The following is a 27,630-nucleotide window of genomic DNA, read 5'->3' on the forward strand; positions in this document are numbered from 1 at the left end:
GAATGCATCAATGGAAAGTGTTTGAAAATGTTAACACGAAAGCCGCATGGCAGAAATGTTATTTGCTGGCTTGGGAAGCACCTTTTGGAGCCGCAGTAATTCAGCGAGAAACTCGAGGGAGCAGGAGCGGGGAGAGCAAACGCAAAACGGAAAAAATTAATACCCAATCCCTTCCTTTGTTCTTGTTCCACTGGGGAATGGGGAGGGGGGGACACACGCCAAGAGGCGCCAGGAATCCCCGGGGATTTCAGTTCTGATTTTCATTAGAGGTGACTGGGGGTTTGCAACCAGAAGCGCTCGCTGCGAGCAAATCCACGCGCGGGGGCCGCTTCGTAATCCCCCGGCGCGGCGGGGGCGAGGGCTGCGGAACGGAGAGCGCCGTGCCCCGGTCCCCCGGCCCGGAGGGCAGCCCCAGCCCCCTGCCCGGGCGCAGGTACTCCCGCACCTCCGGAGCGGTGCCCCCGCCGCGCATCCCCCGCCAGGGCACCTGTGCGCATCCCCATGGCCGGGCCCCGCTGCCCGAGCGCGTCCGCCTCTATACGCGGAGCCCCTCGGCGGGGCGGGGCGAGGCGGGGCGCGGGGGGATGTGGCATCCCGGCTCCTCGGGGGATGCTGCCGCTGCCTGCGCGGGGGCGCAGAGCAGGAGGAATCCTCTTTGACGTCAAGCGACCATAATATAATGATCGCTCGTTCATATCCGGGTCCCCGGGCGGCTCCCCCGGGCCGCGCTCGGCCGCGCTCGGCGGCGCAGTGAGGGGAGGCGGGCAGGGCAGGGCAGGGCAGGGCAGGGCAGGGCAGGGCAGGGCAGGGCAGGGCAGGGCAACGCGGCCGCCCGGAGGTGGCCGGCGGCGGCAGCGGCGCGGCGAGCGCAGCATGCCCGCCGCCTCAGACGCGCTTGCCTCCCGCCGCCGCCGCCGCCGCCGCTGCTGCCCATGGAGATCGCGCTGGTGACTCTGGAGAACGGCGGCACCACGGCCATCGCGGGCGGCGACGATGCCGCGGCCGCCGGTGACCGGGCGCGCTGGCGGGGCAACTTGCTGCACCTCGCCGGCTCTCCGCAGCTGAGCGACGGCAAGGAGAGCGCCCCGCCGGCCCCGCCGCCCGCGGGGGACGAGGAGCGGGAGCGGCCCCCGCCGGGTCCCCGCGCAGGAGGCGGCGGCGGCGGCGCGGGCGGCCCCGACGAGCGGGCGGCGGAGCCCCGCGCAACCCCCGCGCCCCCGCCGCGGCCACCGCCCCGCGCTCCGCGCCCCGCCGCGGACATGGGGCCGCCCGAGGAGGGGGGACACCGCCGGGGCATGGCCATGGCGGCGGCGGGCGACGAGGAGGAGGAGGCGGCGGCGGCGGCCAACCCGGGCCCCATGCACCACCAGCGGGTGCTGATCAACATCTCGGGGCTGCGCTTCGAGACGCAGCTGGGCACCCTGAACCAGTTCCCCGACACGCTGCTGGGCGACCCTGACAAGCGCATTCGCTACTTCGACCCGCTCCGCAATGAGTACTTCTTCGACCGCAACCGGCCCAGCTTCGACGGCATCCTCTACTTCTACCAGTCCGGGGGCAAGCTCCGCCGACCCGTCAACGTCTCCATCGACGTCTTCGCCGACGAGATCCGCTTCTACCAGCTGGGCGAGGAGGCCATGGAGCGCTTCCGGGAGGACGAGGGTTTCATCAAAGAGGAGGAGAAGCCCCTGCCTCGCAATGAGTTCCAGCGCCAGGTCTGGCTCATCTTTGAGTACCCCGAGAGCTCCAGCTCAGCCCGGGCCATCGCCATCGTCTCCGTGCTGGTCATCCTCATCTCCATCATCACGTTCTGCCTGGAGACCCTGCCCGAGTTCAGGGACGAGAGGGAGATGCCCGTACCCCTGCCCCCCCAAGGGGGAGGTTTGAATGGCACGCCTGGGGACTCCCCACCCATGCAGCCACCGAGTAGCCTGGCTGATCCCTTCTTCATCATCGAGACCACCTGTGTGATCTGGTTCACCTTCGAGCTCCTTGTGCGCTTCTTCGCCTGCCCCAGCAAACCCGAGTTCTCCCGCAACATCATGAACATCATCGACATCGTGGCCATCATCCCCTACTTCATCACCCTGGGCACCGAGCTGGCCCATGAGCAGCAGCAGCCCGGGGCTGGCAGCAGTAATGGGGGTGGGGGCCAGCAGCAAGCCATGTCCCTGGCCATCCTCAGAGTCATCCGCCTGGTCAGAGTTTTCAGGATCTTCAAGCTCTCCAGGCACTCCAAGGGGCTGCAGATCCTAGGACAGACTTTGAAAGCCAGCATGAGGGAACTGGGTCTCCTCATCTTCTTCCTCTTCATCGGGGTGATCCTCTTCTCCAGTGCTGTCTACTTTGCTGAGGCTGATGACCCCGAGTCTCATTTCTCCAGCATCCCTGATGCATTCTGGTGGGCAGTGGTAACCATGACTACCGTAGGCTATGGGGACATGAGACCTGTCACTGTGGGGGGCAAGATTGTGGGCTCCTTGTGTGCCATTGCTGGTGTGCTGACAATTGCCCTGCCTGTCCCTGTCATTGTGTCCAACTTCAACTACTTCTACCACCGAGAGACTGACCATGAAGAGCAGGGTATCCTCAAAGATGAACACAGTAGTGCTCAGGGCAGCACTGGTGGGGGGGAAGTGAAGAGAAGACCCAGTAAAAACTCTCTGAACAAATCTGTTGTGCACTTGGAAAACAGTGAGGAGTTCAACAGTGGCACCAGCTCCTTAGAGAAAGCCAATATCAAAGCAAAAAGTAACGTAGATCTCAGAAAATCACTCTATGCTCTCTGTCTGGACACCAATAGGGAAACAGACCTGTGAGGAAAGGAGACAATTAGAGTTCAGAGGGGCAGAAGGATTTTCTGGTGTCAGAAACTTGCTACTATAATTATTCTTTTATTACCAATTAGTTTTTTAAGTCAGGCTGTATTTTATAAATTGATCACTGTCCTGAGCAGTCCTCCAGGAATACATGTTTTTATGTTCTTTTTCCATGACACAAAGGGTCACCTATTTTTAAAATAGACTAAGAATAAGCTACGCTCCATGATGCAGGAGCTGGTAAATTATGACAGTGAAAAATCTAATTTGTAGAAACTTATTTTAGCAAATGGTCATTGGTTTTAAATGGATAATTTGTAACCAATTCAGTTGCCCCGAGTTTAGTATAAAGAACTGGGGGATGTGTGTGTGGAGAATGACTGGATTGGGGATGGGAGGTGGGAGGTTGAAGGGTTTTGTACTGTAGTTTCAAACTGAAATTATTCAGATATATTTTGTATCTGTATGACTGTATTTATGGTTGAAAGGAGATTTCTTATTCCTGTGAAATATGATATCATTAAAGCACTAGGAACATTAGCAGATCAGCACTGAGTTTTCCATTAGTGATCAGTACAGATCTGGTTATCTTGTATGTGAAGTGAATTTGGTGCTTTGAGCCCTAGAGCAGAAAACTTCTGTTGTCATTGATATGTTAGTTTCTTGTGAGCTTTAAATTATTAAATATTGTAGATATACTTCTTTATAAATAATTTTACTAGTTACCTTCCTCTTTCAGAATTTCTAAGTAATTCAGTCATGTGCTTACCGGCCCCACTCAAAAAAGTATGTGCAGCTTTTTTTTTTTTTTGTGGTTTTACAGTTATATACCTTTGTTATATTTTTGAGACTGAAAGGAAAAAAACACACTGTTACTGGTTTCAATCCAGTGGACAACAGTGATCTGAACAGATTTTCAAGTGCACAACAGATCAAAAACATGAGAGAGTGAATAGGCACAATGAGAAAGTAGAATACTGAGTGCAAAATCTGCAAAACTCCTTTCATTATACGCTCCAAATTTCTTGAGCGTGTGTATCAATCACCTTTATGTATGCAAACACCATTTGTGTACAGAGTTCTCTGGATTTGGTTGTCTTAGACCGGGAGTCGATGGCACTTCAGGAGTTGAACACAGCGTACCATCGCGTGGCTTTTCTCTTTGACATGGGTGGAAAGCACTATCTTTTCATCAAAACACACCCCTGGTTTCTTTTATTTCCAAACAAAACCTTCTCAGTGCTGTGGATTTTACAGTTGAGGTGTTGTTGAGAGATGAGTGACACATTATCTTCATCAAGATCACAGCTTATTCTGAAGACTGACACAAAGTTGCACCTTTAGCTGGAACAGCTTTCTTACCATTTCTCTTGAAAAGGAAATCTGTTTCCCCCTCGAACTTCTCTTTTATTGCTGAAGGATGTTCCGTGCCTTTCCCACATCCTGTGGCACAGCAGGAGTAGCAGGGAAGAGAAGGCTTGATTGTCAACATTGCTCAAGGTTTGTTTCTAACAATTTTTCTAATATAAATAAGTGCTCAGTTGGGATTATAATTTATTCAAGTATCTCATCTATGTCCTGAGATAAATTGAGATCAGCTTTCCAGAGCAGCGCTCTGACACTCTCTCCCCCAGACACAAATCCTGCTTTCCTGTGCCTGACCATGCTCTTTTATGATAATGCCCATGATTAATTTAATTTAACTTAAATTTAATTTAATGATAATGCATGATGATTTTTTCCTTCATAGTCAGTAAAATAAGTGCTAAGCAGTCATGCTTTTCATGAACAGTGTGCTCAGCCCAAAACCCAAGGCTGAGGGGAAGGACTTTGAATCTCATAATAGAGAACAGCATCTTTCACATTAATTTTAGAATTTCAGATGTTGGTTTCTTGGTTGGTTTGCTTGTTTATTTAGATGGGGACTGAGACTGTAATGTGGTGAGGGGCTGTCTGAAACAAGACTGACAGGCAAAGTGCCCAGTGCAGCTGCACTCCAGACTCAGGGAGATCTCCACTTTGCTTTGGTGGCAGTTTTTGCACCAGGAGGAAGTGCAGAATCAGCTCTTTGGTGAGACTGAATCTCAGATGAAACAAAGAAGTGGTGTAACTCCACTGCACGTGCTGAGATCTGCGTCATTGATGGACTTAGAGTAAGGCTTTTGCTCAGACAAGTGCTTTGATTTGCCCTCAATGATCACATCCATCTGACTTGCCTGAGTAAGCACCAAACAATTGCAGTGAGTCTTTCAGGGTGAGGTTTTGGGGTGGTTTTTTGTGAACTACTACCCCCACTTTCCTGACCACCAGAGTTTGGTCTTCCAGCTGTATGTTGTGTTGGATTGGGCTGTTGGCTCCTCAGAGCAGAGGCAGTGTGTCCATGCAGCCATTTTTTTTGAATCCTGTGAAAGGATTTTAGGAATTGGGATTACATCTCTGTAGTATTTACTGCAAGCTGATGTCAGTGAAAGCAGATCAGGGCTATGGGGCGTGGGTCAAACTGATCTTGGTGATACAAAGGGAAGGCCTGGACTTCCTCCTTTTTTACTTTTCTTCTTCTACACCAATGTGTCCATTTGTTGCTTTTGCTGAACTGGTTCTCTCCTCATGGAAGCACAATTTCAAGTGCTGCCTTCTCATCCTGGAGCTGCCTGAGCTCACTCATCTGACAGAAAATTAAATTCAACCTTCTGTTTGAATATGCTGTGGTTTTCCATAACAAAAACCCAGAATTTTTCATTAGAAAGAAAACAAATAATTCTTTTAGTATGGTTAAAAATATTTGCTTGGTTTGTGTTTCTAAACAGTTGTTAAGCACAGCTCAGGCAAATTCGGTTTTGACACCTTTACAAAATATTTTATATTTTACATTACATTATTTATATTGGCTTATAGAACACTAAAGAAATTGCTTTCTGATGAGAGGTACTGCTGCCAAATACTGAGTAATGTGACCAGGAACATGGTCAGAGCCCAGTTCAGCAGAGCATTTAGCATGGACACATGCTTAAACCAACACAATTTTCAGCAGGTGTTTCAGATGCACCGATCTTTATGATTTTGAGGTTTGAGATCATGAGTTGGACTTGGATGTTCCTTGTGGATCCCTTCCAGCTCAGGGTATTCTTTGATTCTCTGATGGTTATTTAAAGATGAGTTATAAACTGAGCTGAAAGCTTGGAGCCATTGTTTCTTCTTGGATTTTGGGGCAAATATGTGGGTTCGTGATACAGTCACGTAATGTGCCGATGCAAATTTGTGCTGCAAAAGAGTGTGAAAGTAAGAGAGAACTGAATCCCTCCAAGAAGGCTCCTGGAAATGTGAGACAGGAAGAGAGTTTTCTCTTCCAGGCCCATCACAAGAAGGAAATACATCCTAACCACTATTGATTTTATGCTAGCTGACCTGGAATGAACTGCAGGCTGAATCAGACCTCTTTCCCATATCAAAAGCATCAAGATACCAGAGCTTAATGAATAGCAATCATTGCAGACATAAAAAACTCCAAACAAACCCAGCCAAACAACCAACCAACCAGCTTTTTTTTAAACTCTTTTGGCTAGGAGCTGCAACAGAGAAGCTCCCTCACCCCACACTTGCTGTAGTTATTAATGGCTTGTCCTCTCACATGAGACACTGTGCACTAAAATGCATTTTTGGAGATGCTGAAGTGAATGTTCATTTGGCTCACTGGTAATGTAAGTTCAGTTTGCTTAGCCTGGCCCCAAGGGTAGTCCACATTTCCCTTTTACTTTTCCATCATCCTAAAAAATGATAAAACAGTAACAAGCAGTTATATAACACCATTCATCTCCCGGAGCTCTATGAACAATTGCACCATGCTCTGTGTACAGGCAGGGTAAAGAAAAGGCTGTGGAAGGGGAGACCAAGCCTTTTAAAAGATGAGAGGGCTCAGAGAGGCTACAAATAAGAGTGGAAAAGTGGAAGAGAGAGATTCCCCCTATGGTCTCGTGGGTGGCTCTGCAGGCAAGGACTGGGTGCCAGCAGCTGTGCACTGTGACCCATCTGGTGTGGGGTCACTGGACACAGAGGGGAATTAATGATGCTCTGAACAGCATGAACATATTCCTCTTTTGTGTGCTCTTTTAATTTGGTCTCTGTAAGGAGAATGTGGCACTTCTGCTGGCTGCTCCCTGGCCTCTCCAGCTGCAGACACTGCTGGTCTGGTGGAGGTGGTTCTGGCTGCAGTGCACTGAGCCATTCTCCAGGCACTGCCCTTCACCTCCCATTAGGGAACAAAACACATACCAGAGCACTGTCTGTGAGAGATATGTGTGTGCACAAAAAGTCTGTGTCTTCTGAAACCTGTCACAGAATCACTGAGGTTAGAAAAGACCTCAAAGGTCAGTAAGTCCAACCTGTGACAGATCACCACTTTGTCAACTGAACCAGAGCCCTGAGTGCCACATCCAGGTGTTTCTTGAACACCTTTGAGGATGATGACTCCACCACCACCCTGGGCAGCTCATTCCAATGCCTGACAACCTTTCCTGTAATGAAATAATTCTTCCTGATCAGTGTCAGTGAAGCTGGTGCTAAGGTCAAATGAGGAGAGCGTTTAGTGGCATGTGGTAGTGCCACTGAGCCGTGGTGAGGGATGAGCTTCCTCGCTGACATCTGATCCAGACATTCAGCAAGATGCCATGAACAGGAGTGGAATTTGGCAGGGGCCTCAGGGTGGTTGCTGCCATATTTAGGGAATAACTGAAGGAGGGCTTTAAGCACCTCATCAAGACTTTGGCCTTGCCACTTGGCCAGTGGTGGGATAGGAATGTTGTGTGGCAGGCAGAGTGTGGAGAAAGCTTCGGGAATAACGAGGCTGATCCAGTGCAGGACAGAGGGGCAGCAAGGAAACTGGGAGATAAAGCTCTAACAGCATCTGCCTGCCTTTGGTTCAGCTTTAGATATGTCACTGTGTGACCACCAGCCTCACTCCACAGCTACAAATGTCCAAAAAATGAAATAGAAAATGTCTTTATAATAATATAGCCTATGTCCAATTAAAATCATTGTTCCAAAATCATTCTGCCATGACTTTTGCTATAGACAGCGCCATTAATTAGTTTTTTTAGATTGTGCCATTTAGTCTTTTTGTAGGTTCACTAATGTATGGTTTTCAGTTGGTTTGTTTGTTGGGGTTTTGGTTTTTTTTTAATTTTCTTTTATTTTCTGTGTGCACTAACTGGTCACTGGTTGTCCTGGTCAGCTTGTTAAAGTTCTGTTTCTCTGGCCTAAATTTGGGACCTCGGGGTGCTGATACTCTTCAGTGGAGCTGGGTCATGCCATCTGACATCAGTGTGTCAGCTCACAAGAGGTGTAAACACAGAAATTCTCCAGTAACTCTGTGGGCCCATTGACCAGAACATACACAACATTTGTATGATGAAATATTGTGAAAAATATGGTTATAGTAACCATTGAAATAATATGAAATAAAAAGTTTGATGGTAATTGGAATAGGAAAAAAAAATAAAGCTGATAATGATATGACTAACAAATTCATTGGAATTAGAAATTTTGAAGAGAAATACCAACTTGTTTAAAGAAAAGCTTCAAACTGACAGGAAATAGGTTTAGATTGGATATTAGGCAGAATTTTTTCTCTTTGAGGGTGATAAGGGCCTGGCACAAGTTGCCCAGAGAATCTGTGGATGCCCCAGAAATGACCTGATAGTAAAATGAATATCCTTCCTAGATGGCAACAAAGTGTTTTCATTAGAGCTTGGGCTTCCTAGCACACAGTCCTTATGCTTATTGCAGAACTAATAATTTTCCAGATAGAATTTAGAATTTACCAAAAGTCATCTGCAAGTTGTCTTCTGTATAAATAAATCAGAGTCATCAGGGGGATGTTTCCAAATAAATTGGTGTAGGTTTTAACACCTGATTGACTGGAAGAGGAGAAAATAGAAAGATACATCTTATTTCTGTGCTTCAACTGTGGTGTACCATGGAGATTGTCATTTGCAATTTTGTGGAAAACAGCTGTGGTTATATTAAAATTGACATTGGAAAGAATGTTGCTGGAGAAGCCACAATGGATGGAAACAGATAATAATTTCCCTCTCAAGACACTGGTTACTCTGACCTCCCCTAGTTTTCTGACAAAGGCAGTTTGGGCATAAATGCTGAAGTATAAGGTCTCTTCTCTTAAATCCCATGCCCAACCCTGGCCAGGAACAGTGGTTTCCTCACTCCTGTGGGTGAGCAGTGCAATGAAACCTTGCAGCTCTTCTCATGACAATACAGCTGCATAATAAATACTCATGTCAGGGTTGATGGATTTCCATGAAGATGCTGGAGGAAAAGCTGTGATTTAAATAGACTACATTGGTCTAAAGGTCTGGTGTGTACAAGGAGGAGGTAGAATTTCTTCCTTCGTATGATTTCACTCCAGTGGTGGTGTCTTAGCATGTAGTAATTCCCGCAGAAAATATCACAAAATCCATACCAGGGCTTGCTTTGCTCTCTTCAGTTAGTAGAGATTAGTTACACTATACCATACTTAATTCTTTCAAGCAAGTTCGACACATTTAAAACCTCTCCCTTTCCCTCCTCCCTGCTTAATTATAGGTAGAAATGCCTGTGGTTTGAAAGGTGAAAAATTATTTAAGCAGCATAACCTTATAATTTTTTTTCTGTCTTGCTTTAAATGATTTGAAAATCTAATGGGGTGTGATTGAATGTGATCATTTAACATGAATTTGCAGAGCAAATTGTATGAGTTTCTCAGTTCAGCACACACAGTAATTTTCAAGGTAGTGCTGCACAAGGGGGCTGTTTAAAGAAAGTTTATTGTGAAAATACATGGTGTTTTATTATGCAAGAGAATGGTGCAAAGAAGCAGGGAGTCTGGAGGGTGACAAGGCTTGTTCTGGGAAGGAATACCCTCTAGCTTAAGTTTAGCCTCTGTGCTAGGAGACAGCGTTCCTTGAGCCAAAGAGGAAGCAAAGGGAAGAGGAGGAATCCACAGCTGAGATATCAGAACATTTGGCTGAGAAAGGGATTGTGGCTTCCACAGTTGTCTCTGGATTTCAGCCACTGGGAAAAATACCTGCACAGTATGTCTCAGGATCATGTTTTAACAGTCTGCTCAGTGCCTTGAAAGGATACAGGTACCTGCCTTTAGGAGAATGTGTGGATCTAAGGCAGCCACTAGCAACTCCTGCAGGCCTGGCGGAGTAAGTTCCAGTAACCAACAAATTTTGATTTCATCAGATTTCCCTTTCGCACTTGTTTCCCAGAGTATCTCCATCTTAGTGATACATATTTACAATGGAGCAGAGGCTGAAAAGCACCGAATTCTGGAGCAGGAAAGAGAAATCTCTCTGGAAGGCTTGGAAACACTGGGCATTTCAAAATAGCATTTGAACTTCTTCTTGCTAGTGGAAAATGGGGTAGCTCTGTTCTTAAAAAGGAAGCTGGATAGTCACTGAGAGGGAGATAGACATTCTCATAGACATCCTGACTGCATCTATATTAGAAAACAAAATGTGCCCAGGACCATTCCCTGGCACTGAGGCCAGCTGGCAGGACACAGGCTGTGCTCCTGCTGCCAGAGGCTCGCTCTGAAACAAGGTGTTCGGCACTCAGCCTACTGGGCTCCCTTCCTGGCCCCTTCTCATTCCCACATCGTGCCTAGGAAGTATTTTGGGAGACAGTGCTTGGGTACAGACTTACCAGCGTGACTAGGAACCTTGAAGTGTAGTTGATAGTGATTAATTGCTTGGGAACATTCCCTCAAACTCTTGAGGTGGCAAGTGTAGATCCAGCCCTGCTTTGATGCCTCTTGCACTCAGGCAATTTTTGGGGGTATCTTAAAAGCATTTCCCCCTTTTGGCACATTCTTAAACAATAATCAGTCTCTATTCACTGAGAACAGTTATTCCTGCCAAAATCTTTTCTCATCTAATTCTGCTTCCACCTGCACTCCTCTATATGCAACTCTAACTAAAAATCATTACACTCTTCCAGCTGCACAAAGAGGAGCATAAGTGTATCTGACAGTGGGAGGGGGATACTGTTGCTTTGGTTTTGGGCTGATTTTCCTGTTTGCCTGGCCCTAGTGTAGGCAGTACCTTGTGTTTCAGTTGCTGCATCTTCTAACTCTGCTTAGAATTCCAGTTCGGGCCCTGGTGGCTGAGCATATCCCCTGGTCTTGCTATCCAGCAGGATGCACCAGGAAGTAACTATTAAAAAAAATAATTAAAAAGATAAATAAAGGAAGAAAGGGGTGGGGACACACTGAATTCTAGTGCTGAAGAAACCACAGACCACCCAGCACAGGCAGAAAGTGGACCAGCACTAGAATTCTTCTGTGGTTTCAAGATGAGCCTATCTGCCATTGGTCCTCAGGTAATGGAACATGAGTTAAATTCAGTCGGAGGGAGAAGAAAGGGTGCATGTCTAGAACCAAACTTCCACTTAAAATCTTTTCTATAATCTATGGGTCTTGTCAGCTCTAACTACAATAGTTTAAGGTGTTAATGCTGTCAACCATTTCAAGAAGGGGGTGAGAAGTCCCTCTGAAGGGACAGCTAAGGACAAGTTGATAGGATTTTTCCTTCAGCAGATGAGAGGGCACATGGTTTAGTGTGGGCGTCAGAAAAGACCACCAGAATGTGGAGGTTGGAATGCTGAGGTGCATCACCTGGGAAAAAATGATGGAACTTTTTGTGTCATGGTATCACTCCTTGAGGTCTGTTTCAACAATGAGTAAGGCTGAAAACTCTGTTTATTGTGTGTTAACATTTAGAGACAGGACATATAGTGCAAATGCACATGTAGAAAACATGAACATTTGCAAGAAAGCAAAATTCAGGTGCCAAACACGTCCTGGAGGTGAGCAGATGCAATCACTGTCAGAGCCAGTAAGGGGAGGAGGGCTTTCTAATTATTTCCCAGAGGGAGAGCAGTTGTAAAGTCATTTTTGCAGCCCTCATGGAAACATATATTTAAAATGTCTCAGAAGCGTGCCCTGCACTCTGTTCACTCTGTAGCTTCAGATTAGTCCTACTGAAGTCAACAGGATTCCATTCCAGGAATCCTGCTCAGATAGACTGGAGCTCTGCAGTCACATCCCTTGTTTTCCTTGAGTCCTGACAGCCCAAATTAAACGGAGATCTCTCTTAAGAATGAAGGAATGCTGATGGCATGTGCTATGGGCACAGTGTGAAAACAATAATTTTCTTGCCTGGACTCAGCATGGCCAAATGGCAGTGTGGCATGTCCTGGCTGCATTCATCTCTCAGGCAAGGAAGGTGATGCTGGGGAGGGGTGTGAAGGGTCTGAATTTGGAAGAGAAACTAATCAGAGACTGAAGACTGGAACAAAATGCTCAAGCCAAAATGCTTTCTCCCCAGGGAAGCTCTCCCACAGCCAGATGCAGTGTTGTTTAGCTGTCTGGATTTCATTCCAGGACTGCACGTGGCTCTTAAGGTCCTGCCCTGGACTTTTTTTGTCTGCTGTTGGGTAGCAAACCCAAAGAAACAGGAAGTCAGGCCTGAACAGTAATATCACATATTCACTTCTCATCACTGGAAAACCCATCCCCATTCCCTTGTCTGATTTTCTAATTGAATCATCATGGGTGTAAAATCACACTGTAACATTTCCTCCTCTAATTTGCAGAGCCCAAAGACAAGAGCCAGTCTAACATACATGGAATTTGCTTTCCTTTTTGGAAGGGGCTTGCATTTTGGGTGTTTTTTTCCTGGGCTAATGTACATCTGATGTCAGACTCCCCAGATGAGAATGGTTAGACTGGTGTTGACATTTTTAGAAATATGTGTGAATGTAAAAATATTCTAGGAGTGCTGCCAGTGGCTGATTTTGTAAAGTTTTAGTCTCTGTTGGATAGGAACCATGAGGCAGGTATCTTACTGAAAAAAATCTTTACTCATAAAGTGTTTTGTTCAGGCATGTGCCAGACATGCCTTCTCAATTTAAAGAGAGGGCAGGAGTGAATTTCAGCAGGTTGTGACTCAGCCAGGCAATATTCAATTCCCCTTTCTGAATAGATGACAAACAGCCAATTAGCATCTTTCCCAAAGGGAGGTACAGCAGCAAGAGAAGTTCCTGGCAATAAATGGATTTTCGAAGGTTGAAGTGTGAAGTGGTGCAGACAAATCTGCCTGACCTGTGGCTGTTCCTTCCAGTTTGGTGCTGACATGACTGGGACAAGACAGCATAGAGCTGAGCTGGTTTGTAGCAAACCAAACCTGCAGTTTTCTAACTCCCGACGAGCCGAAGGAATATGGAGGATGAGCGCAGCTGACTCACGGCGCTGCGTATGTCAGCAATTCTTATAGGCTTTGTGGGGGGCTCGCTTTTGCTGCCTCATCAGAGCAAATGCCTTTGTTAGCAGCTCGTAGGCTCGCACGGAGCGAGCAGGGGCTGGCACAGGGGTGAAGGCAGCGCAGGTCGGGCTCTGAGGGTGCAGCATCAGCTCGCTGGGAACAGCCCGGCTCTGTCTCCAGCCAGGGCTCCAGCAGCCCCCGCTGAGTGCTGGCTCCGGATCGCGGCAGGAGCCTGGAGCTCTCCACTGAGGCCAGGCGGTGCCCAGGGAGTGGCGGGGTCCTGCAGCAGGGCAGAGCTCCGTGCTGAGCCTGCCCTGCTGCCCGGGGGGATCAGGATGTGCTGAGCTGCCCCTGGCCCGGCGCTCCAGAGAGCCAACACGGCTCTTCTCCAGCTATGGTGGGCACATCAGCCATCCCAGGACAGTGGCAGGGTGCTAATGTGTGCACCAGCACCATCCTTCTCCCAGCCCTCTCTCTTCTGCAGGCTCAACAGGCTCTGCCTCATCATCTCCCTCCCGATTCCCATAGTCCAGGCTGAGGGGATGGGGCTGTGCCTAGTGCTCCTTATTGAACAGTTGTCTACAATTATTATCAATAACAATTCCAATATTAGTCATCTCCAGCATAACCACCTGGATGCAGGAGTGGAATGCCCATTCAGCAGGGTTGCTGGTGATGCCAGTGTGTGCCATGGAGTACATGTTCTGGCACCAGCAGAGCTCCTAGGGTTGGCTCTTGTTGAGGATGATTCCCCACACAGGGACACTGTGGCTTAGTGGTGGCCTTAGCAGGAGGTTCAGGTACAGCTATTTTCACACATGGTTGGCTTTGTGGAGCACTGGTTCATATCAGCTCTGCAGACGGTAGTGGACTGAGCTGGGTTCAGTCTGGAGAATGGTTTGGTGGTTTTTTAGTTCCTCTTTTGTTCATCAGGAGCTTTTGAACTCGTCAGTCATTTCCAACCAACTTCGGCAAAAGGACACTGGCCTTGAAGAAGATAACTTCTTTTTAAAGCTTTTGGAAACATAGCTGGCTGCCCAGGGGAAAGAAAGACCAAAATTAAAACTGCTTCTCATAGGCAAAAGCTGTGGCATGACCTGTCCTAAACTGTAGCTCTATCCACACAGGAGAGACCATGGTACATTCACAGACTTTTCTGAAGTGCTTCAAATGCTAATTAGATGGGATTTACAGGGTAACAGCAAGCAGCAGAGTTGTGCTTAGAAATAAGGCAAACAGTGCCTTGTATCTTGAGTCCTTCCTTCCTTCCTTCCTTCCTTCCTTCCTTCCTTCCTTCCTTCCTTCCTTCCTTCCTTCCTTCCTTCCTTCCTTCCTTCCTTCCTTCCTTCCTTCCTTCCTTCCTTCCTTCCTTCCTTCCTTCCTTCCTTCCTTCCTTCCTTCCTTCCTTCCTTCCTTCCTTCCTTCCTTCCTTCCTTCCTTCCTTCCTTCCTTCCTTCCTTCCTTCCTTCCTTCCTTCCTTCCTTCCTTCCTTCCTTCCTTCCTTCCTTCCTTCCTTCCTTCCTTCCTTCCTTCCTTCCTTCCTTCCTTCCTTCCTTCCTTCCTTCCTTCCTTCCTTCCTTCCTTCCTTCCTTCCTTCCTTCCTTCCTTCCTTCCTTCCTTCCTTCCTTCCTTCCTTCCTTCCTTCCTTCCTTCCCTCCTTCCCTCCTTCCCTCCTTCCCTCCCTCCTTCCCTCCTTCCCTCCTCCCCTCCTCCCTCCTTCCCTCCTTCCCTCCTCCCTCCCTCCCTCCCTCCCTCCCTCCCTCCCTCCCTCCCTCCCTCCCTCCCTCCCTCCCTCCCTCCCTCCCTCCCTCCCTCCCTCCCTCCCTCCCTCCCTCCCTTCCTCCCTTCCCGCTTAAAGCTCATATCCTTTTCTGCTGCACTGCAGTGGCCAGCATGGAGATGCAGGAGGAAGAGAGGGAAGGCTTGGCCAGGGACTAATTTACAAGTAGAATGGATCTTTGTGTACATTCTTAGGTTGTGTTCATCATGGATTCTCTGGATGAGGCCCTTCCAGTGATTCCATATTTAGGGTGGCTTGTAGTCCTCATGTATTGGCTCTCAGTGAGCAGTTAAGCAGCTGGGTGTTTTAAAAAGAAAATTTAGGTACATATATATTAGCAATGTGTGATTTCTGAAAGGGAAGTGCATCTCAGAGCTGTCCTTTGTCCTCAAAACTTTGGCCCCTGAAGGAAGTGCCATTTCCTGGTCCCTTATGGTGGGAAGGTTTACTGTGCTTGAGGGAATAATACCAACTATCAGCTTGGGGCTCTGAGCTGATGGGAGTTTATACCTTGGGCCTTGTTTCTTCAGGATTCAAGTCTAAAGCCAGTCCTGTTCAACTATTTATCAATGACCTGGATGCAGGAGTCAAACACAGCATGAGACATTTCCTGGTGACACCAAAGTCGACTCTCTTCAGGGCCAATAGGCCTTGAGAGGTCAGAGATTTGGATCTGTGAGCCACTCAGTGAAGTTTAACAACCACAAATGTTGGATTCTGCACCTGGAACAGAGGAATGCTGGGCACAGTATACACTGGGAGAGGGGTGCTCAGACAGTTGGGCCTTTCCAACTGAATATTATATTTTTTCTTCTATTTTCCAAAGTTATGAATCACCCTGGAGAGAGGGCAGTCATGCTTGATTGGTTCACACACAGAAAAACCTGGCTGAGGACCAGAAGGCATTTGATGTGCTGCCATTGTTAAGAAAGGCTGAAGAATTTTGTCAGTCACGGATTTCTAGTGAAATCTGTTCAAAACCAGTGATTAAATGCTCACCACACGGGACACTTGCAACACTTAACTTTATACCACACAAAGCACACGGTATCTCTACCAAACCAGTGGTGAACTGGAAGAACCTCCTGTTTGAAATCCGATTTTTACGTTAATCTTATGATGCTGTGAAGTCTGACTCATGATTGTTGAACACTCAGCCTGTGTTGAATACTCAGCCTCACTCAAAAAGCAACCTGATTTTGAAAGGTAAGAACTGCTGCAGAAGAGAGACAGAGGCCCAAACATCCTCACCTTGAAGCCTGTCATGGCTTCCAGGTCTAGAAAAATCTTCAGTGAAAGCTGTATAGGTGCTTTATTTTCCCATTATGTTCTTTTACCATGGTAAAATAAGTGTAGTAGCCTGCTGCAAAACTAATGGAATACAATCTGCCATTTTTCGTCTTGACCATTTGAAGTAGTCTGTTAAAATAGCCAAAGAATGGCATGCAGTTTCATGATGTTTGTGAAATCATTTTGCATGAAGGGATTTCAGAAAGCTTCCCAAAAGCTACCTACAAGTTATTAACTCAGACTTAGGGGACCATCTGCCCAGTGGATATTCAAAATAATGTATAAGCACACAGGTTAAAAGCAAGAGATATCTTACAAAAGCATATTTTCCAGGAAAAAAAAAAAAAAAAAAAGAAAATAGAAAAAAGAAAAGGCAAAATCTGCAATAACTGAGCCTTACCTTTTGTTATACCCTAGGTGCTAAATCAAAAGCTATTTGGGAACAGAAATGTATCTAGGGCTTTGACACAACACATGTATGTTCTGAGAATCATCTTGTAGTTCCTGTTGCAGAATTTTGACCTATTTCGCTCTTGCTACATTTGTCTGGGGAAAATGCAGTGCATGTAAAAGGGACATTACTGTGGCTCTTCAGATTTTACAGGCAAGAATTGACAGCAAGTTTTCTTCTCTAGGAACTGACGAGAGATTGGAGAGGTTTTTTTCTAAATCTGTAAGGCTTCACATACATGGGAATACTTGGGAAGCGTAATCTGAATGAGAATTAGAAAAAAAATAGTTCTTAATTACCATGACTCAAAGTGTTGCACACTCCTTTGTGGATAAGCATATCTGGAATAAGGGTAGGCCTGGCTTATGTGTAACTGTGTCCACTTTGAAATACTAAAATAAATTTAATCTTTATTATTTTAAAGGAGAATGGCTGTGCAGGACTAACCAGGACAAATATGGCTCTTTCCTAGATAGACAGTCCCCATTTTTAAATATCATCTCAGAATTCAGGGAGGACACTGAAGTCATTGCAAACAGAGATGCCATCTCCATAATTTTCTGTCCACAGAGGGAACATTTCAACAAGGTGCTAAGCTGTTGCCGCTGAAGATGAATAGATCACACAGACACAGGTCGAGGTGTGGTGAAAGAAAGAGAGAGTTTATTTTTCCTCCCAGGATTTATAGGCTTCTGACCATGGCCAGGGATTGGATGGTCAGGATAACACTTTCTCACTGCACTGGCCATGAGAGATGCCCATCACAAGACGTGTAACAGAAAGAATGTACACATATCTATGTTTATAGTTACTGTCCTGGGAAAGTCTTTAGAAAACCATGTCAGCAAGCTCAGAAACTGAGTTTTCAGGGTGACATCTCACCCTTTTTGGTTCAATAAAAAGAAAAGAAAAAAGAAAAATGAACAAAGAAACTAGCAACATTATAAACAATCAAAATAATAAATAATAGAAAAATACAATACTCCATACAATCAGAAGGCTGTAATTTCAGGGTGATATCTCACCCTTTCGTTATTACAAAAAAAACCCAGAAAAACAACAAAACTCAAAAAAAATTAAATTAAACAAATGTCCAGCATCACCACCTGCTTGTGGATGGCTCTCAATTTGGTCACGGAAGCAAAATCCATGGCCAAACTGAAAGGTGCCTGGGAAAACGTATGAAATGCTACGACAGCAGCCTGTAATTCCATCAATTGGGCTGATCCAGCCTCATGACTCTCTAAAAAAAAAAAACCTAAAAACAAAACAGCGACATCAATGGAAAGATTAATGTAATAAACTTGAGGAGCAGAAACTGCTCGCAGAACCTCCTCCAGCATCTACTGTGCCTGTGGGGTCAGTGTCAGAGGTGACTTTAAATCAGAGTCCCCCTTTAATAGACTAAACAAGGGAGACAGTTCTGTCATGGTCAGTCCCATATAAGGACACAACCATGTAAAAGCCCATTAATATTTGGACATCATTCATGCAGTGTCTGCACTGAATGCAAAAAAAATAATTGCACCTCCAGATGCGGGACTGTTTGTCCCAAAAATTATTTTGACCCTCAAATAATTTCAGGGAGGTTGTAGAGACAAGCAGCAGGAAACTGTTCGCAAACTCCAGAGAGGGCTAGAGCCCCATATCATCAGCAAATGCCGGCAAAATTTGCATGCCTTATGGCAAAATCTCCATTGATATCTCTGTGTGGGCTCAGCATTAATAATAGCTGGCACCAGAAAGACAAATTTTGGTCTGTCATCGGGATGCAAAGGAATTGCAAAGAACAGTCCTTCAGATCCACAATGAGGACTAGCAAATCAACAGGAAGCATGGCAGGTAAAGGCATGCTAGCCTGCAACATCCCCGTGCTTTCCATCATAGCAGTAACTTTCTGGAGGTGTTGTAGCAACCTCCATTTCCCAGACTTCTTCTTGATACAGAAAACAGGAATGTCCCAGGGACTGGCTGAAACTCCAGATCACTGTGATCCAGCTGTTCTTGCATCAAGTCACGGAGGGTGACTAGTCTATCATGACAGAAGACAACAGAATCTGCTGAACAAAGAGTCAGTCTCTAATTCTTCCTTGTGTTGAGTGTCTCAGCATCGGGTCCAAGGGTCCATCAGCAAACCAGACAATGGTGATGTCCATGCCAGTGTCAAAACCCACAGAAGCTAATCTCTGACAGCATCTCACCAAGGATGGACAGGGTGCAGACCCGTTCAGGATGATCCCTGGCTGCAGAACAGCAGTTCAGTGACCCAGGGAGGTCCAGGGAACCCAGAGCCGCCATCTCCCCGCAGCTGGTTCTCAGCTCTGCGAACATAAAACTCAAAAGGCACAAGGTGAGCAAATCTAGGAACAGGAGGGGTGAGTGTGGAACCCATGCCAGAAATGCACCCCAGGAAATCCGAATCAACATCCCCTAGGTGAGCAATGATGCCCTGAGCAGTGGAATTCAACCACGCCACAACAAGAGCACTCACGGCCTCATCCACTGGACCAAAGCATTCGGAAGCACATGGAATGCCTGATATGCTCAGCTGCACAGTCATTTTACAAGAGGACAAAGTCCACAGGCCAGCCGAAAAGGCTCCAGCAGCCTGGGACCCCTGGCCTGTCAAGGCCACTGGTTTTGCCCCCGCGGCATCACCACCCGAGCCAGTGGTAAACAGCTCAGGACCTTGGTCTGCCACAGCCACAGGAGGTGATGGGGGAGGGCCCGCTCCAGCTGCAGGCTCGGGCCATGCCCGGGAACCCGAGGCGGGGGGGGCTGGAGGCAGTTCAGCACAGCCCGCCTCCAGCGCCGGGAAGGACCGAGGCGCCGGTACAGGCACAGCCTGCGAAGCCATGGCACCGTCCTGCTCCGCTGCCAGGGAGCAGGCATGGGAATCCGGCAGCATGGGACCGGCAGAACCTGGCCCGGCGTCGGCACCACTCGCAGAACCCGCCCCCACGCCCCACGAATCCGGCGCAGGGGGGACAGCGCTCGGAATCGCCCCTAACAGCATTTCTTCAGGGGCGAAAGGTCCAAGAAGCGGTGCCGGCCGCTCCTCCGCTGGAAAGGGGTGCGCGGCCACCGACGCGGAGCCTGGCCCCTGCCCGTCCCCCACCGCGGGGCAGGGCACGGCCCCGCCGCAGCACGGACACGGGACAGATCCTGAGGCATCCCCCAGGGCCGGCGCCGCCCCCCGTTCAGGCACCCCCTCATCGGTCTGTGCCGGGAGGGCACGCGGAGGCGGCGACCCCGCCCCGGGCTTCCACCGCCGGGGCGCGGGCCGAGGCGGTGTTACACCTCCCGGGTCCGCGGCGCCCCCGGTGGCCCCCTGGCAGGGACCCAACCCCGCCTCAGGCCTACACCGCCGGGGCGTGGGTCGAGGCGGGGCTACACCCCCCCGGGTCCGCGGCGCCCCCGACGGCCCGCTGGCAAGGCTCAGGCTTACGCCGCCGGGGCGCGGGCCGAGGTGGGGTCACGCCCACCGGGCCCGCGGCGGCCCCGTTCAACCCGCCAGGGGCCCCGGCGATCCCGGGGGAGCCGACCTCGGGACCTGACCTCAGAAAGCCGCACCTTCGCCAGATCCCGAGCAGCCGGAGCACCCGGGGCTCATAACCGACCAGCAGAGCCTCGATCAGGGAATCGCCTAAAGCCTCCCAAGCCGACTGAGAAAAAATCGCTTCAACCACAGGGAAAAAACCCTCAATTTTGCCATACTCACACAATTGCTGAAAGTCAGCATACGAAACATCAATCCCTCTCTGATCATGCACTGCACGCCATATCTCCAAAACCAGGCCCTCCGTAGGAGAAAGCCCAAAACCATCCATAGCCACAGGCTAGACAGTACCCTGTAACACACGTTCAAGACACGTCGGGGTTCACCAGATGTTGCCGCTGAAGATGAATAGATCACACAGACACAGGTTGAGGTGTGGTGAAAGAGTTTATTTTTCCTCCCAGGATTTATAGGCTCCTGACCACAGCCAGGGATTGGATGGTCAGGATAACACTTTCTCACTGCACTGGCCATGAGAGATGCCCATCACAAGACGTGTAACAGAAAGAATGTACACATATCTATGTTTATAGTTACTGTCCTGGGAAAGTCTTTAGAAAACCATGTCAGCAAGCTCAGAAGCTGAGTTTTCAGGGCGACACTAAGCAACATTTTTTTTTTTTTTTTAACGTGTTACATTCTTTTATCACCTGTGTGTGTTGAGGGCCATTGGTATCACCCATGATGAAGTACAGGTGGCATTGAGGGTGACCTGTGCTGCTCAATACCAGTTATGGCATAGCTGTTACCAAATTTCATGGGCATCAAATGAAGAGCAACTTAATCCTGTAAGGGATGAAAAAACCTTTACCTTTATTCTTAGCTGCAGAGCACTAACCCCTGGGATCAGTCCGAGAAGGGGATGGTAAGTATCCATACAAAAAGGCTGAGAGAATTGGGGTTGTTCAGTCTGGAGAGAAGAAGGATTGCAGCGAGCTCATTGTGAGCAGTGAGCTGCAGTGCCTGAAGGGAACCCAGAGGAAAGATGGAGAGAGACTCTTGACAAGGGTCTGGAGTGACAGGACAAGGGGAAATGGCTTCACACTGACACAGAACAGGGTTAGACTGGATATTGGGAAGAAATTCTTCCCTGTGAAGGTGGTGAGGCGCTGGCACTGATTTCCCAGAGCATCTGTGGCTGGCCCATCCCTGGCAGTGTCCAAGGCCAGGTTGGATCGGGTTGTGAGCAACCTGGGATAGTGGAAGGTGTCCCTGCCTGTGGCAGGGGGTGGGAATGAGATGAGCTTTAAGGTCCCTTCCAACCCAAGCCATTCTGGGATTCTGTGACTGGAATTTGGACCAGAGAGATGCCCACTCCACCATTACCTGATTCAGATTGCGTTTGGACTCTGGAGGCCTGTTCTGTTGTAGAATTGAACGGATGTTTTGCAACTGGCTTCAGCAGACAGAGAGAGGATGAAACAGCACTGCTGCTGGTTTTGGTAAACCTTCCCAGTGCTGGTTGGATGGAGCAGGGGTTAGTCTGAACTAACAGAACAGGTGGCAAAAATCACTTTGGAAAAGGATCAGGATGAGGCAATTATTCCTCACTGTCAGCTTCAGACTAAACTATGAATCTGTCAGTTTCTGTGGTCTCTAATATGAGGCTGGGTATCACTGTCAGTCCATAATGCTTAAACTGGGAAAGCATTATGGGAAAAATGGAGCTGGAGAAGGTGGGAACAATTTTAGGCAAATGGGACTTTTGGACTTTCCTTAAGAAAACTTATCTAGGGGGTTGCAAGTGCTGAACTGATGTGTAAAGACCCTTTACACATCATGTGTAGCATCATGGGATACCAGATTAGTGCTTACTATTTGAAAAGATAGTGGAAATAACAATCTATTCCATGTTTTTATTTTCTGTAGTTAATAATATGGATATTCCCTTTAGTGTCCTGGCCCTTTGGAATCCAGTGAGGTTTTGGCTCCTCTGATTACCCATGTCGCTGAGTTCCATAGCCTAATTACATCTTTTGTTAAAAAGTAATTCATTTTCCTGCTTTTATATTTTCTGCTGTGGATCATTCACATATCTCCTGTAAGGCATCTTAGTTTTAACCTCCAGCACCTAAAGCTGGATCCTAAAATGGGCTGATCCACAGATTACTATAAAGGTGATATTTTCACTTTCACTCTCTTTTTCTCATGCACCCTGTCACCTTTACAGCTTTGACCACACCCTGTGTCGTGAATTCAAGCAGGCAGTGAAACTTTTCACGGGTGGTCTCTCATAGGTAGAATTTAGAGCACGGACTCTAAATTCTAAGTGGTGGCAACCAGGTCTCTTGAATATTCACTGTTGGTTAAGTTTTAGCCTGATTCAGATTTAAATTTGGGATGGCTTCTTTTTAACCAGCATCACTATAAATACCCAGAACATTTTTTTTCAGAACACAGACAGAAGTTTAGATCTCTGTGATACACGTGAGGATTTTTTTCTTACACCTTATGCAGCAAATTTTTCTGGCATTTTGCTGTGTGCTGACCCAGCTTTTTCCTCTTTCTCTGAAGAATCTCAACATTCCTTTTGTCCCAGCTACTGTAAATGAATTGAGCATTTTCAGGCTACTCTGTCTCATTTCTATCTTTCCAAAAAATATTTAAATATTTAGTGGAACACAAGCACCAGGGAGCTTTGTCTGGTCTTCTCCCATGATTACACCAGGTGTGTCACTCATTGAGACAGGACATTCAGCCTTTCTTTAAGCCGGTGTAGCCTTCACAGGAACCTGAAGGGACAAAGATGGAGAGGAATTTTTTATAAATGTGGTGACAGGACAAGAGGCAATGGCTTCACACTGACACAGAGTAGGTTTAGATTGGATATCAGGAAGAAATTCTTCCCTGTGAGGGTGGTGAGGCCCTGGCACCCAGTAGCCCAGAGGAGCTGTGGCTGCTCCCATGCCCACTCCTGAAACACCTTATGCTCCTTTTCAGTTTGTGAATGGCGTGTTCTTCGTACAGCCACCAGTCATTAACAGGACTGTCTCACCAAGCTGCCCTATTAGCTCTGCCAGCCTCCATGAGTCACAGCAATACCTCCCACAAGCTCTAGCAACACCTGTGGAAGTCACACTGTCAGACTCAACACTGCCTTGTGCCAGCCTGCATTTGCCTTTGTCACAGGCAAACCTGACCTGGTGCTGCATTTTATGAGGGGAGTTGCTATTGTTTCAGTAAAGCCTGTGTTTTTCTGATGGGAAGCTGCTCCTGGTCTACATTCCCAATTCAGGGAGAAAAAATCTGTGCTCACAGAGCCTGTGTAGGAGCAGGAACATAGGAAAGGCAATGCTACAGACTGATTGCTCTGATAGTGCTGAACATACTAAGGCTGGTCTGCTGGTCTAATTAAACTGGAGGTGAAAGAGTTAATCTAGCTTGCCATGGCAGCCAAAGGGTGCACTTCAGGTAATTGCCAGTGTCTGACTTAGAAACAGTAAGTCACAGTCCTGATGCAGTGGAAGACACTTGGTGTGGTGCCACTGACTTCACAGGGGTCAGAACTGAGCTCAGGGCTCACTTTAGACATTTTGCACAACATGGTTCAAGAAACGATACTGATCTCTGCCAGGATTTTAAAACTGAATCCAGCCACCACAGAACCAGGCAGTTTCTTAGGAAAGTTTGTTAGGCTTCTCAGAATTGACACTGGATTTCAGATGTATATTTGCTTAATTACTCTCTCGATAAAACCCCTTATTAAGCAAGTCTGCTCTCCATCTGGTGCTGATCTGACTTAAAATACAGCAAGATTGGCAACTCATTAATTCATGGACAGGTTAAGTATAAAATTTGCATAAATCAGTTAATACTCGAAAGTACAAAACTTGTAGTTTCTTGAAAAAGCAAACTGTGAACCTTTCCTCTTAGGAGAGAAACTCTTTGTGAGATGGAGAAATCTCACACATTTCTCGTGATGAAATATTGAGTAGTGATGTTTGGGTTTTTCAGATTCCTTTCCCATTAATTCTTGTTCCAAATATAGAACTAGTCTTGAAAATGGTGACACTTCATGTTCAAGACAAAATTCCTGCTCTTTAATGATGTGGTTTTATTTTTGAAGCTTTAATCTTACATCAATAATTTTAAGTGCTTCTCAGTGATGCTCTGAGCAAGGAACTACCATCCTTCTTGGTTGTTTTTAGTGACAAATGACATTTTTATCCAACAGTAGGCATCCATTTGCAATGAAGATTGAGTTCCAGGAATGCAGTGTACAGATGTGAGGCAATTTTGATCACTGCTCTCTGGAAATTATAGTGATTATATACATTTTAATATTTAGTTTACCCTCTGGATTACAATTCCTTCTTCTGAATCACTAGAAGGAAATCACACTAGTTTGCTGGGTTTTTTTTCTGGAATATTAAAAATCTTGTTTAAAATGAGCCACCCTGCTCCAGCTTGTGGGAACTGCTGGTCACTGTCTGTGAGAGGTGGCAAAGTGCTCATCTCCCATATGATTGAGAAAACCTTTGCCAGAGAACTCTGGATTGAGTCAGAAGTGTTTCCACGAAAAATGTATCTTGCAATAACATCCTCCAGAAAAGGAGAAAGAAAAGGACTTTCATGGAGAAAGTCTCTTGCTTTGCCCTACCCCATGTTCAAGCTGACAAAAGTGTCCCTGCATCTTCTTTTCCTTGTGTTTGGAGAAGAGTGGGAGGAAGTGCAGAGACCAGCTCCGTGTGAATGGAAAGCTGCTCTTTGCAAGTAATTTCCTGACTGTTCTAAGTGGTTGCTTTCACAGAATCCTTAGGGCTGGAAGGGACCTCTGGAGCTCATCCAGACCAACCCCCTGCCCAGGTAGGGTCACCCAGAGCAGGTGACGCAGGAATACATCCATTGGAATGTCTCCAGAGGGGGAACTCCAGGCTCTCTCTGGGTAGCTGTTCCAGTGCTCTGCCACCCTCAGTGGAAAGAAATTCTTCCTCATGCTGAGGTGGAACTTCTTGTGTTTAGTTTATGGACATTGCTACTAGTCCTGTCACTGAGCACCACTGAAGAGAGCCTGGCATCAATCCTCTTGATACCCTCTTTGAGATATTCATATGTCCTTTCTTGACCTTTTGTGCACCTCAGGTACTAAGACAGAGTTAAGAAGCAAGATATAGAAAGGGTTCCTCTTGATTCAGAGAGTCTGTTTAGAACAGCAGCAGACAAAGACAGGTCCAGGAGATTGCAGCTCAGGACAAACCTTACTCTAAAGGACTACTGACAGGTGTCTGACAGCAAAAACTTATTTAACTCAGTAGTACCAAGGAGCCTCTCTGTTAAACAGAAAGCTCATAGCAGGACACTGCTGCATTAACAAGATTTTCTCTGGCTGCTCCAATTCCCTTTAGCTTTTTTTAATTTTTTTTTTTTTTTTTTTTTTTGGTAATCCTCTTTCAAACTGCAGCAGCATTTGTTGTCCTGAGGTGCTGACTCCAGTGGAAGAGATTTTAGTGGAAGCTTCTCCTGCAGTGCGCACAAGCTTCATTTCAGGTCAGTAATCACATCCTCCTCAGCCTCTCCTGGGGCTCTCACATTGATCATCCTCCAGCTGGAGGAATTGTCTGAGAGGAAGAGCATGACTGTTGTGTTAAGGTCACATTTCTAGACTGAGGGTGGACTGAGGGAAGCTTCTGCCCTTTGGATTCGGGGGAGGCCTGACATTTGGATGTGGTGTAAATGTGCAAGCCATCAGCCTTCCTGCTCCATCATGCACATCTGCCCCTCTCCAGGCAGTCAGTTATGTCGAGAAGGAACAAGAGGAGAGGGCAGAGCATGTGACGGGTGACTTGAGCTGGTGTTTGGGTTCTGAGCAACAAAGCCTCTGCTGGATGAGGCTGTTTCACCAACAAAAGGCTTATTGACTGTTCTGAGTCATCATCAGCAGTCCCTATGAAGGACTTCAGTTGATGTGACAGAGTAGGAAGTTTGCGCCAAGACAAATCTGGAGAACAAAACATCCACAGAAATAAAACATGCTTTATGTTTCCAGTGTTACCTGAAGAACCAAATGGGAGCAAAAAGAAAAAGCAGGAGGCCAGGGTATCTAAAAACTTGTGAGAAGGAGCTATTTGATGTCCTTTGCTGAGTTTTCCTGTGAAAGCTGGAATAACACAATGGATCGCAAAGTGATCCTTCTGCTAAACTGACTCCAGAACCAACCTGACTCCTATCTACCTTCTCAGAAAAAAGGGCATTACTTTGGCTATATACACTCTAAGGTCCTGGAGAGCCCATTGCTTCATTACCTGCGTGAGGGGAATCTTGCTACTGAGTGGAATTCTCATACCCAAGTTAGGATTTTATTCCCCTTTCCCCAGATAAATGTTCAGATTTTTTGGCAAGATATAAATATTCTTTGACACCTTTCAATGAAGTTCAGTTTTGAAAGTGGCAGGGCAAAAGAGGAGGAAATATATAGAGGGAGATTTATCTGCTATTTTCTGGTATTAATTTTTTCTTTTTGAAGGGTGATATGGTGTCCACTTGCTGCTTGAAGTACTCCCTCTAGCCTAGAGAATATTTGCTTGATCATATAGAGTGAACCTTCTGTGCTCTTGGCTTCTGACTGGTTAGGAAATGCCCTCAGGAAAATGGAGATGAAAGTTCAGATACAGAGAAAGGAAGGAATTGTGATTCTTGAGCAGGGGTTGTTGCAACTCAGTGAGGAGGTAAGAGAAAATGCTTGCTCTGATCAGCCTCATTTCTGGGAGGAGGTAGAATTTAGGTTCCTAACTAGCAAACTCCATGTTACTTCTGGATTTAAAGAGAAGCCAGAGTCCAGGCACTTGGGAAACTGAATCCACTGGGAAGTGTGAGTGCAGGATTCTACAGCAGCAGACTGTACTGGGGTTTAGATGTTCTGCATTTTGGATCACAGTAGCTATATGTACAATTAGTAAGGATTTCAACATCTAATTCCTCCTGTGACCTGGCCTTCCTTTCCCACATCAGGGAACTGTGGTTTGGCCTTAGGAAGCACCCACCCTGGATGGCCAGCCTAGTGTGGCATAGAGGACCATATCCCTGAGGTGATAACCAAGAAATGTGTAAGAAGCAGCTCTTTTACTCATCTTAAATTACATTCACCTGTCTCTCAAAAGCCCTTTCTCACCTCACAGGTTGAGCCCTGTACTTTTACTGAAGGCTGGGACTTGCATCCAGACGTGTCCCTAAGGCTGTAAAAACAAGGAAGAACTGTAACCCTGACAAGAGCTGAATACAGTTTGCTAAGGAGGCTGCAGCAGCCAGAGCAGGTATGTGATAAACCAGTAAATTTTGTTGCCTCTGTGTTTTCCAGAGCAACCTGGAGCTCAAGCAGGAGAGGTGCTCTGCAGATGGCTCTCCACATCGTCTTCCCTAACACACCAGTGAGGCACGAGACCGGGGCAGAAATTCCAGTGTGGGGAGGGTGTGAG

At 47.1% G+C, this 27,630-nt stretch overlaps 1 protein-coding gene and 1 long non-coding RNA gene across 2 annotated transcripts; both read left to right on the forward strand.

Annotated features, from left to right (window-relative positions):
* Positions 1 to 825: 825 nt before the first annotated feature.
* Positions 826 to 3,186, forward strand: LOC131572684 (potassium voltage-gated channel subfamily A member 5-like). The gene has a single exon (XM_058825947.1). The coding sequence runs from the start codon at positions 933 to 935 to the stop codon at positions 2,817 to 2,819; it is 1,887 nt and encodes a 628-aa protein (XP_058681930.1). The 5' UTR covers positions 826 to 932; the 3' UTR covers positions 2,820 to 3,186.
* A 1,063-nt stretch (positions 3,187 to 4,249) lies between these two features.
* On the forward strand, positions 4,250 to 27,630 carry LOC131573413 (uncharacterized). The gene is made up of 3 exons (XR_009276191.1): positions 4,250 to 4,319; positions 25,620 to 25,705; positions 27,513 to 27,630. It is a non-coding gene; the product is annotated as an uncharacterized LOC131573413 (long non-coding RNA).

The sequence above is a fragment of the Poecile atricapillus genome, chromosome Z (assembly GCF_030490865.1).
Source record: "Poecile atricapillus isolate bPoeAtr1 chromosome Z, bPoeAtr1.hap1, whole genome shotgun sequence".
NCBI classification, from domain to species: domain Eukaryota; kingdom Metazoa; phylum Chordata; class Aves; order Passeriformes; family Paridae; genus Poecile; species Poecile atricapillus.